Source organism: Carcharhinus amblyrhynchos, chromosome 10 (assembly GCF_965287045.1).
Source record: "Carcharhinus amblyrhynchos chromosome 10, sCarAmb.v2.hapA, whole genome shotgun sequence".
In the NCBI taxonomy this organism is placed as follows: domain Eukaryota; kingdom Metazoa; phylum Chordata; class Chondrichthyes; order Carcharhiniformes; family Carcharhinidae; genus Carcharhinus; species Carcharhinus amblyrhynchos.
The window spans coordinates 3019499-3032221 of NC_137333.1; the positions used below are offsets into that span (position 1 = coordinate 3019499).

Here is a 12723-nt window from a genome sequence, read left to right on the forward strand (position 1 = left end):
TCGAGCCTCTTGCTAAAAAGTTAATTAGCGTGGCCGTTTAAATTCAGCCTGACTGTGTAATTGAGCTATCGGTGACAATTACAAGCCCTCGTAGCACATTTCAAACACCAGCGGAAGCAAAGTTTGGCAAGTTAATTATAGCCCCGTTTGCTAAATCCAAGTGCCGAGGCAGCTGGCCGGCTTAACTTATCTTTTACTGTTACCTCGATAATCCTGACGCAATCATAAAAGGAGAGAGTCTGCGCTCGATACCAGCAGACATGAGATATGGCAAGAGAACGGTGATTATTGATCAGTCCAGAGGGGAGAGAGGAGGCAGAGTCACTAACTGTGGAGACATCTTCTATCACACCAGCAGGACAACAAGAACAAAAAAAAGGAGAGAAGACAGAGACAGACTGTAAAAGACGCAGGGAGCAAGGAGAAGACAAACAGTTCTGTACATGAGTCGTAAATCGGGTTGCCAACCCTCCAGGATTGCCTTGGAGTGCCTGGGAATTGGAAGCTGATCATCATACAATCCTTACAGTGAAGAAGGAGGCCATTCGTCCCATCGAGTCTGCACTTACTCTCCAACAGAGCATCCCACCCATGGCCCTTTCCTTGTAACCCCATGTATTTATCCCACTAATCCCCCTAACCTCCACACCTTTGGACACTAAGGGGCAATTTAGCATGGCCAATCCCCCTAACCTACACATCTTTGGACATTAAGGGACAATTTAGCATGGCCAATCCACCTAACCTTCACATCTTTGGACATTAAGGGACAATTTAGCATGGCCAATCCACCTAACCTACACATCTTTGGACACTAAGGGGCAATTTAGCATGGCCAATCGACCTAACCTACACATCTTTGGACATTAAGGGACAATTTAGCATGGCCAATACACCTAACCTTCACATCTTTGGACATTAAGGGACAATTTAGCATGGCCTATCCACCTAACCTTCACATCTTTGGACACCAAGGGGTAATTTAGCATGGCCAATCCACCTAACCTACACATCTTTGGACATTAAGGGACAATTTAGCATGGCCAATCCACTGAACCTGCACGTCTTTGATCTCGAGGCAAATGAAAGTAGGGGAAATGAACACAATTGGTGTGTTACTTTTAAAAAATATTTCTTTTAGAAATCATTTGCTTACTACACACATTAAAGAGAAACCAACGGAGAGATAGAACTGCTCAACTCAGCTTTACAATCATCTAATTGGATAATGAAGTCTGGTTTCGCATTTTGATTGGCCACGGAAGGCCATGCATGTCACGTTTGCTGGTGCCAGGCTTGCAGTACACAGGTGGTCATGGGATGTCATCTCCAGGGATACAGCCAAAGAGAGTTGGCAACCCGAATTGTAATGTGCACACAGACATGTCCATCTGTGCAACAAGGAGAGTTAGATCTTGACAGAATGCCTGAAAGAGAAGACGCTTTAAAAGGAGCCAAACCAACCTTACCTTAAGGATTTGTTAAAATATTTCAATCTATCGATGCGATTTTCTTAAAAAAGCAATGCAAAATGCTCACTTACGATCCGCCAGATCTGTGTCACATGCAAGGCTAGAAATCTCTGCCAACAATCCTACATAGAAGTTACAGCACAGAAACTGGTAATGGTCATCCACACGACTGTTGTAGAATCATAGAATCCCTATAGTATTGTAGAAGGCCATTCTGCCCATCGAGTCTGCACCAACTCTCCGACAGAGCATCTTATCCAGGCCACACTCCTGCCCCAACACCATCAGCCCACAAATTTACCCCCGCTAATTCCCCTTACCTATGCATCTTGTGACACTAAGGGGCATTTTAACATGGCCAATCCACCTAACCTGCCCATAAGTAGAATACTCTCAGTCTAAAGCAGGAGTCAGATTATTCTTAAAGTAACATTGGTTTAGCCAGAGAAGCACAGAAACAGGTGAAGTACTGCGGAGGAGGTGCTAAAAAGGAGAATGTGGCAGTTTCAGGCTTTTGGCAGAGAGACAGAGGTTCACCTTGTAAACGTGTGGGTAGAACAAATAAACATGAGACAGAGGACAGACACTGGTGTGTTTCTGGAAAGCAAGAGAAACCTTTTCCAAAGAGAAGGAACACAAAACGAGGGATCACGGGCAGGATTCTCTCATCTCGTTCACCCTGTCTGCCACCCCTCACCCCCCACCCTCCCCCCGCCCCCACCTTCCCCCCCCTGCCAACAAGAACAGAGAATTTGGCGTTCAGACAAAACTTCATTCACTGCAGCGGGACTGGAGAATCCCAGCCGCGGGTGAGGTTGGAGAATTCTGCCACATAAATTGTGACTTGAATCCCACACAAAAAAACCCCAGAATCTTCAGACAGGCAGAGAGTAGCCCTCCCAGCTAAAATCTGTGATTCCTCCATACCATTTATTTGGTCCCTGGGGCATGAGGAACTGGAGATGAGCAGAGAGAATCAGAGAATGGGTTTCACCGTTCACTGAAGTTTATATTGGATATATTCTAGCCTCCCAGACAAATTTTGGAGTTTACCCGTACAGAAAAAGAATGTTCTGATTACCATCCTCCCTACTGACGCACAAATGAGGATAAAGCTCAGATCGGTCTGGCAGTATCTGTGGACGGAAGCAGAGTTAATGAGCAGGGGCATTTTCTGTCCCCCTCTTGCGTCTGTGGAGACAACCCACCTTTCGCTGGTGGTGGGATCTTCTGGTCCTGCTGCTGTCTACGGGGTTTCCCGTTGTTTGAACCCTTCACCACCGGGGGGTGCCCATGGCAGGGGGTCCCCTCCGGAAGGACTGGAAGATCCTACAGGCAGAGATGGCCGGAGAATTCCACCCAATGCTTCAGGTTGAGGTGACCAGAAAAGACAAAACGTTGCCACATTGAGGCATCCAAACCAAATGATCGCAGAAGAGGTCCAATCCAAGAGTGAAAACAAGATCAGCCAGAGGGAAAACCTGAATCACTGTGTCCAGGGGAGCTTCACAAGAGTGATTGCAGGAATGAAGGGTTTGTCATATGAGGAGCGGTTGAGGAGTTTGGGAGTGCACTCGATGGAGTTTGGAAGGATGAGGGAGGATCTAGCTGAATATCGAGAGGCCTGGATAGAGTGGACGTGGAGAGGATGTTTCCACTAGTGGGAGAGACTAGAACTCAAGGACACAACCTCAGAGTGGAGGGGCGTTCCTTTAAGATGAGGATGAATTTCTTCAGCCAGAGGGTAGTGAATCTGTGGAACTCATTCCCACAGAGGGCTGTGGAGGCCAGGACACTGAGCGTCTTTAAGACAGAGATAGATAGGTTCTTGATTAATAAGAGGATCAAGGGTTACAGGGAGAAGGCAGGAGGATGGGGATGAAAAAAATATCTGCCATGATTGAATGGTGGAGCAGACCTGATGGGCGGAATGGCCTAATTCTGCTCCTATGTGTTATGGTCTTTTAGTTCCAGTGCCAAAGATATTAATCATTGCGTGGAGGAGGTTTGATGTTAATCTGTAAAAACAGTTATAACAGTCACCACAACCTCCAACACTGGGCTGAATATTACTGGGGGGGTGGGGGGGTGCAGGCAGGGGGGCTTGATTGATTGGTTCACTCCCCCTGCTAGCAAAACTGGCATTAAACTCACCCTTTACAAAGCCCCAAAACCCCACGGGCAGGCTAAACCGGGGCAGTGTGGGACTTCTACCCCTTCATGAAGGAGTGGCCCTGGGGAGGACGCCAGGCAATCGGATTGGCTGGCAGCGCCAAGATCACATGAGTGGGCGCTGCCGGATCCGCAACGAGGAACTGGAAGGCTGAATGGATCCCAGGAGACTGGTAAACCTGGCATCTTGGGCAGGGAGGGTCTGGGCATGTCGGAGAGAAATGGGAAGGCAGTGGGTTCAAAGCAGCAGATGGATAGAAAGAAAAGGGAGTCGGTGGGGAGGGGGGAGTTCTATCTCGCGGTGGGGGGGGGCTGCCCCAGATCTGTATAGGGCATCATTTAACAATACAACCCCACTTTCCTCCAGTCATTCAAAGAATTTATTTTAAAAATCGAGCTGCCCATTCCCACCTGACTGCCCAATGCCAAATGGGTGTGGCAGTGATTTGTCAGGGTTAATTGACTTGGTAACAGGCCTAATTTGACCATTGATTTGAGTGTCTGCCCCCTCTCCGTATTATGGGGGTGAGCCGGGAGTGGGTGGGATGTTGGTCTGTTTTATGTTTCCATCCGTCCCTGCTGAAAATACCACCCAGAGGGGCACTTAAATCGCGGCTCATTAACTCTGTTTCTCCATTTACAGATTCCACCTGATCTGCTGTGTATTTCCAGCCCTTTTTATTTATTTCAGCATCTGATTATTTTGCTTCTAGTATAAGCCCCAAAAGCACTGGCCACCTGAAATTATCATCACCTTAGCAACATATATCCACTCTTACTTCACTTACAGTTTCCCCTATCCCTGATCATTTTTCAAACTCCCTGAATTCTGCGCCAGACTAAATCCCAGCAATAAAGGATATTTCTAGTCAAATTTAGTATCTGCAGACTTTGAGAATTCTGACAAGTCATAGAGCTTCTTTTTTTCTGTTCAGAGGATGTTCCCCATCCTTAACTGCCCCTTGGGAAGATGATGGCGAGCCACCTTCCAGAACAGAGCAGTCCGTGTGGTGTAGGTGCACCCATAGTGCTGTTAGGGAGGGAGTGCCAGGATGTTGACCCAGCGACAATGAAGGAACGGCCGATGTATTTCCAACTCAGGATGGTGAGTGGCTTGGAGGGGAACTTACAAGTGGTGGGGTTCCCAGGTGTCTGCCACCCTTATCCTTGTAGGTGATAGAGATCGTGGGTTTGGAAGGTGCTGTCGAAAGAACCTCGATGAGTTGCTGCAGTGCATCTTATAGATGGCACAAACTCTTGCTATCGTGGGGGGCGGGATGTGAATATTTAAGTTGGTGGATGGGGTACCAATCAAGTGGGCTACTTTGTCCTGGGGATGGTGTTGAGATTCTTGAGTGTTCTTGGGGCTGCACCTATCTAGGCAACTCCTGCCTTGTGGAGTGTAGACTGGCTTTGGGGGGGAGGGTTTGGAGGTAAGTAACTCAGCACAGAATTCCCAGCCTCTGACCTGCCCTTGGAGCTACAATAATATACGTGGCTTGTCCAGTTAAGTTTCTGCAAGATACTTTTCTAAAGTTTAAAGTCTTATCTATGATGATTTGGAAGAAGGAACTGAAGGCACTGTTGCTAAATTTGCAGATGATACAAAGATATGCAGAGGGACTGATAATATTGAGGAAGCGGGGGACTGCAGAAGGACTTGGATAGGTTAGGAGAGTGGGCAAAGAAGTGACAGATGGAATACAATGTGGAAAAGTGTGAGGTTATGCATTTTGGAAGGAAGAATGGAGGCATAGACTATTTTCTAAATGGGGAAATGCTTACAAAACCAGAAACACAAAGGGATTTGGGAATCCTTGTTCAAAATTCTCTCAAGGCTAAGGTTAAGGCAGGTTCAGTTGGCAGCTAGGAATGCTATATTAGCATTCATGTTGAGAAGGCTAGGGATATACTGCTGAGATTGTATGAGGCTCTAGTCAGATCCCATTTGGAGAATTGTGAGCAGTTTTGGGCCCCGTATCGAAGGAAGGATGTGTTGGCCTTGCAAAGGGTCCAGAATGATCCCTGGAATGGATAGCTTGTATGAGGAATGGTTGAAGACTCTGGGTTTGTATTTGTTGGAGTTTAGAAGGATGAGGGGGAATCTTATTGAAACTTACAGGATACTGCCAGGCCTGGATAGAGTGGACATGGAGAGGATGTTTCCACTAGTAGGAAAAACTAGAACCAGACGGCACAACCTCAGGCTAAAGGGACGATCCTTTAAAACAGAGATGAGGAGGAATTTCTTCAGCCAGAGAATCTGGGGAACTTATTGCCACTGAAGCCTGTGGAAGCCAGGTCACTGAGTTCTTTCAGAGATAGATAGGTTCTTGATTAATAAGGGGATCAGGGGTTATGGAGAAAAGGCAGGAGAATGGAATGAGAAATGTATCAGCCATGATTGAATGGCAGAGCAGACTCGATGGGCCGAGTGGCCTAAGCAGCAGGCGACGGTGCAGAGGGACCTCGGGGTCCTTGTGCATGAGTCGCAAAAACCCAGCCTGCAGGTGCAGCAGGTGGTCAGGAAGGCGAATGGGATGCTGGCCTTCATAGCGAGGGGGATTGAATATAAAAGTAGGGAGGTCTTGCTGCAGCTGTATAGGGCATTGGTGAGGCCGCAGCTGGAGTACTGTGTGCAGTTTTGGGCGCCGCACCTGCGCAAAGATATTTTGGCCTTGGAGGGAGTGCAGAGGAGGTTTACTAGGCTGATACCGGAGTTGAGGGGGTTGAGCTATGAGGAGAGGCTGAATAAACTAGGCTTGTACTCGTTAGAGTTTAGAAGAATGAGGGGAGATCTCATTGAGACGTATAAGATGATGAATGGGATGGACAGGATAGAGGTGGAGAGACTCTTCCCGCTCAAAAAAGACAGTAGGACTAGGGGGCACAGCCTCAAGATAAAAGGGGGGCGGTTTAGAACGGAGTTGAGGAGGAACTTCTTCACTCAAAGGGTGGTGAATCTCTGGAATTCTCTGCCCGTTGAAGTGGTGGAGGCTGCCTCACTAAATATTTTTAAGACGCGGGTTGATGGGTTTTTGATAAGAGAGGGGATTAAGGGTTATGGGGAGAAAGCGGGAAAGTGGAACTGAGCAGCGACAGATCAGCCATGATCTTATTGAATGGCGGGGCAGGCTCGAAGGCCTACTCCTGCTCCTATTTCTTATGTTCTTATGTTATGTCTTATGATCCTTCAATGCTATTGCCAATATTCCTAGTCTTCGGGTCTCTTAGATTGTTTGCAGCTTGTGTTGTCTGATCATCCCATGACATAACTGAGGTGACAGTATACACAAAGTGAAAGAAGACATTCTATTTTGATCACGACACAAAGTTCAGGTGCATGTTCTTCCAAACTTCTCCCAGTCCATGGGTGTTATCATGGCCGAATTGTGGGAGAGATCAAGGGAACTACAGCAACTCATAAATCATACAACAAAACAGAAGAAGGCCATTCAGCCCATCCTTGACTGTGCTGGTCCCTTCAAAGAGCTATCCCACCAGATCCACTCCCTATATTTTCCTCAAAGTCCTGCAATTTCCAACCTTCCCTCCTCTTTTCCAGTATTTTATCCAATTTCCTTTTGCAAGTTCCTAATGATGATGCTCCCACTGCCCTTGCAAATAACAACTTTAAAAAAATCCTCCGAATCTCCCCCTCTAAATCTTCTGCCAACTACCTCAAACCAGTATCCATGGTTACTGACCCATCCTGCCAGTTACAGACACATTTTCTCCCAATTTATCCCATCTCCTTTTTTTGAACGCCTCAATGAGACCCGGTGCTTCAAGCCTGGAAATTACTGCTTGTCAGAATTTTGAAAGCACGGAGACGGAGGTTAAGATTTATTAGAACCCGTCATGGAATTTGTCGGCTTTTTCGAAGGCAGAGTGTGTCACATTCCAAAGAGATTGGGACGTAAAGGTTTAGAGTTGAGATGGCTTGTACCTCGACAGCAATGCTATAATCCACCATTGAAACACTAGTGTTTCTGTGCCAGCAAACGTGCATTGTGGTATTCCCACGATGGGGTGATTGTCTCTCAAGAGAGGTCCTTGAGGCACTTAGATCGTCTTCAGATTCATGCTCTACAGACGTCTCATCGGGCGATTCTAAAGAATTGATTGAAAAGTCCTTTAAAAATTTACAATAAATCCCAGTGACCAGGTCAACTTGTTGGGCAAAACCAACGAGTGGCATTAACATCAGGGGAAAAAACTGTGGAAAGAGTCTCATACACATACATCATCACAAAACAATTAAAATCCAGAGAGCGGATCCAGCCAGGGGTCTGGCTGGATACAGTATGAGGCACATCATTCTGGAATGCTACATTCCAGTATTGCTTTAAATTACTTTCTGGCCAAAATTTGAAACAAGTTGATTGGCTTCAGAGCAGAAGAATGATTCCTTATTTTAGAAAAAAGATTCAAATTGTTCATGGAATCCCTACAGTGCAGAAGGAGGCCATTCAGCCCATCGAGTCTGCACCGACCACAATCCCACCCCTATCCCTATAACCACATGCATTTTACCTCAGCTTGTCCCCCTGACACTAAGGGGCAATTTCGCGTGGCCAATCCACCTAACCCCACATATCTTTAGACTGTGGGTAGAAATCCAGAGCACCTGGAGGAAACCCCCACGCGGACACGGGGAGAATGTGCAGACTCCACACAGACAGTGACCCAAGACAGGAATCGAACCCGGGTCTCCGGCGCTGTGAGGCTGCAGTGCTAACCACTGTGCCACCGTGCCACCCTCAAATAACTAATTAAACAATTATTTTCTGTGATGGGAGAGTGCAGAAACAGGAGGTCTACCTTTAACATTAAGAGTCAGGCTGTTTGGGGGTGATGTCTTCTTCGCAACAGGGAGTGGAAATCTGGAACTCACTACCCCACCCTGTTAAAAAAGCTGTCGAGGATCAATTAAACATTTCTAAGTTTATTTATTAGTGTCACAAGTAAGGCTTACTTTGAAGTTACTGTGAAAATCCCCTAGTTGCCACACTCTGGTACACAGAGGGAGAATTTAGCACGGCCAACGCACCTAACCAGCATGTCTTTCAGACTGTGGGAGGAAACCAGAGCAGCCGGAGGAAACCCACGCAGACATGGGGATGGTGTGCAAACTCCGCACAGACAGTGACCCAAGCTGGGAATCGAACCCGGGTCACTGGTGCAGTGATAACCATTGTGCCACAGTGCCACCCCTGACCATTCCAGACTTGTGCCCAGCATTGCTCTGGGAACAACTTGAAGTATCATGTGACATAATCCTGTTCACGCAACATCCTGGCCCCAAGATGTAATAAATTTTGATGGGTGATACTCAAACTGATGACTGTGGAATAAACTCTGTGGCGCTTATTTGGGTACACTGAAGGAGAATTTCAGAAGTGAGATGAGAAGATATTTTTTATCAGGGAAGGTTATTTGGAGGTATGAGAGTTGGGTTAAGATACAGATCAGCCATGATTTGATTAACATAGAACATAGAACATAGAACATTACAGCGCAGAACAGGCCCTTCGGCCCACAATGTTGCGCCGACCAGTTACAAAAACAATGACCCACTAGCCTATACCAATCCCTTTTCGTCCATAAACCTATCCAGAGATCTCTTAAACGCCCCCAAACTAGACGCATTTACAACTGCAGCAGGCAGGGCATTCCAATCCCTCACCACCCGCTGGGTAAAGAACCTACCCCTGACATCCGTCCTGTAGCTACCCCCCCTTAATTTAAAGCCATGCCCCCTCGTGCTAGCTTTCTCCATCCGAGGAAAAAGGCTATCACTATCCACCCTATCTAAACCTCTAATCATCTTATATGTTTCAATAAGATCCCCTCTTAGCCGCCTTCTTTCCAACGAAAACAACCCTAAATCCCTCAGTCTCTCCTCATAGGACCTCCCCACCATACCAGGCAACATCCTAGTAAACCTCCTCTGCACCCTCTCCAACGCCTCCACATCCTTCTTGTAATGCGGGGACCAGAACTGCACACAGTACTCCAAGTGCGGCCGCACTAGAGTAGTGTACAGTTGCAACATTACACTGCGACTCCTAAATTCAATCCCCCTACCAATAAACGCCAAGACACCGTACGCCTTCTTAACAATTAAGTGGTGGAATTGGGAAGCTGAATGACCTCCTCCTGATATTACTATGGACAGATTATTCACAAACTTGTGAGAAACTGAATAAAACTAGACAGGAAGTCAGTGTTCGGCAGGAGAACTCAGAGATCGGAATTCAGAGGCTGAATAATCTCCTACTCTGCTGTAATGACTCTAAGAAAGGTCAGTACGGTAGCCCAGTGGTTAGCGCTGCTGCCTCACAGCGCCAGGGACCCGGGTTCGATTGCCGGCTTGGGTCAGTGTCTGTCTGGAGTTTGTACATTTTCCCCGTGTCTGCGTGGGTTTCCTCCCACACTCCAAAGACGTGCGGGTTAGGTGGATTGGACATGCTAAATTGCCCCTTACTGTCAGGGGGACTAGCGAGGGCAAATGCATGGGGTTATGGGGATCGGGCCTGAGTGGAAAAGTGGTCAGTGCAGACTTGATGGGCCGAATGGCTTCCTTCTGCATTTTAGGGATTCTATGATTCTAAGACTTGATAATAAAGTTGAAGGTCTATTGAGATAGAATGAGAGAATAGGACTCATTGGATTGCCCTACAGACTGCCAAAATGGACTCAAAGAACAAAGAACAACACAGCACGGGAAACAGGCCCTTCGGCCCAACGAGCCCGCGCCGCCATTTTAACATTATGAGTTCCCTCCTCTAACCATGACCTTTGTCTACACCTACTGGGGAAGATTGAGGGAAGACTAATTTAGGGACAATTTGTTACACCAATCAGCCTAAGAGCACGTTTTTGGGATGTGGGAGGAAATCGGAGCACCCGGAGAAAACCCACGCAATCACGGGGAGAATGTGCAAACTCCCGCAGACACCGACCCAAATCCATGTAACTGCACAGCAAATAGTCATAGTCACTGAGCTGTCATGTTGCCCGTCAGATGGTCCAGTATTTTTTTTTAAGAAAACATACAATTTGTTAAGACGGTGACAGCTGACTATCGGCCACAGTGAGGGGAGGACCATTTGTAACTTTGGGCTCAATGGGCTGAATGGCCTCATTCTGTGGTATGGTGACTCTAGACAATCTCGGAGACCATGGGGATAATCTTACACCCATTGCAGTAAATCGGTAAGAAACTGACATTTGGCACTGAAGAGAATGAAAGTTAATATTGCTGTGCTTCGGGGTGTGTCTGTAACTTAGGGTAAAATACAGGGGATCAAGTGACCTGTCCTGATGTCTGCTCAACAGCAGGCCTGGATGAAGTGACTGTAAAAAAAATTGAAAGAGTTGTTTTTGCTGGGCAGAGATGTTTAAATTGGAGACAAAATGGAACAATATCCATGCTTACAGTGGTTAGACTGATAATCCCCAGGAAGAGATTATGCGAAAATTGCCCATTTACTTCAAAGATAAAATAGAGTTTGGATCTCAAGGATAGCTGATCGGCATTTCTATTTGGATACAAGGTCCATGTGATTCTTATTGCCATGGAGATGTGGTTTGAGAGGGCAGCTGTTTCTAAGACGTCCCTGGAACTCCCAAATGCAGTCAGTCTGCCAGGATTTGGGTGAGAAGCCAGAAAGCTATGATGGACTGGGCAGGAACATGGCTGCGAGTTTGTGCCTGGGATAGAACGATCAAATTTGTGAGATTTGAAACAAAGCTAGAAGATTCACCTGATCTTCTCCAGAGGGAGAATCTCCTAGAAAAACACTCACCGTGAAAGTTCTGTGGTTAAAATTAACCAAGTTGGGCAAGGAAAGAATAGAAGTAAGCCCTCAGAAGCTGAGAATCATTTAGGATATATTTGGGGAAAACCAAATGACTACTTAAGAGACAGTGTAAAGTGTAGAGGCAGCAAGGTGGCACAGTGGTTAGCACTGCTGCCTCACAGTGCCAGGGACCTGGATTTGATTCCTGGCTTGGGTCACTTTCTGTATGGAGTCTGCACATTCTCCCCATGTCTGCATGGGTTTCCTCTGGGTGCTCGAGTTTCCCCCCACAGTCCAAAAGATGTACTGGTTAGGTGCATTGGCCATGGAAAATTCTCCCTCAGTGTATCCGAACAAATGCCAGAGTATGGCGACTAGGGGATTTTCACAGTAACTTCATTGCAGTGTTAATGTAAGCCTACTTGTGACACTAATAATAAATAAATAGAGTATATATTTAAAGTGGATTTTCCAGTTCTGTTAGAAGTAAAAGGGGAAAGTTCCAATCTCTAGTTTAACTTATAAATTGCCTACAAAAAGTGTTTAATCAACAGTGCTTTTAGTTTGCTTATTACAGTGTAAGTCTGAAATGTGAAACCTTGTTGTACCATCCTTTCAAATATTAATTGGATGCTTGGTTCTTTTGTGAAAAGTTATTGGTCCCCACAGGGATGGATTGTATCGGTGTGGCTTCGGGATAATTTTCTTAAGCGTTCATTATTCTACTGGGAAGCCAGTCAACAGTTTTGCTTTCAAGAGAAAACTCAAAACCAATTAATTGCAATGGCTGAAAGATAAAAAGAGTTCATAAATATTTTTAAAGCATCATTGTTTTTCTACAGAGAGGGAACATACAAAATGTTTCAACTAATAGCCCCACATTGCATAATTCCATCTCGTCCTGAGATCATTATACTGTACTATGTTCTCAGGCACTGGAACCAGCATATTAGTTTATCTGACTCTTCAGAAGTTTTCGTTATAAGGTGCCAAAATCGTACATGCAGTAACGGGGGTGTTGAGCTTATTGTCGATCTGGTGAAATCCCACGAAAACTCCAGGCTAGTGAACATTGTAACTCAGAAGAAATACCAGCTAATCTGTTTCAGCCACTTACTGGGGGGTCCGTCGCTGGGGCTGGGTGTCATTAGTTCGCTCGGTGACCCGTTGCACTGTTGAGCGAGATCGACGGCCATCTGCAAATCCTCGATCCACTTGTCCATCTCTACCTGGGCACTGACGGAGCAGCGAAACGTGAGATTTCATTCAAA

General features: G+C 46.3%; 1 protein-coding gene across 1 annotated transcript in view; it reads right to left on the minus strand.

Annotated features, from left to right (window-relative positions):
- Positions 1-12723, minus strand: part of LOC145349519 (FERM, ARHGEF and pleckstrin domain-containing protein 1-like) — a 254858-nt gene that overhangs the window by 16172 nt on the left and 225963 nt on the right. Inside the window, exons 23-24 of the mRNA XM_080198067.1 lie at positions 12570-12688; positions 7594-7757 (exon numbers count right to left, since the gene is read on the minus strand). Coding sequence (XP_080054193.1) covers positions 7594-7757; positions 12570-12688 — 283 coding nt within the window. The remainder of the gene's footprint in view (positions 1-7593; positions 7758-12569; positions 12689-12723) is intronic.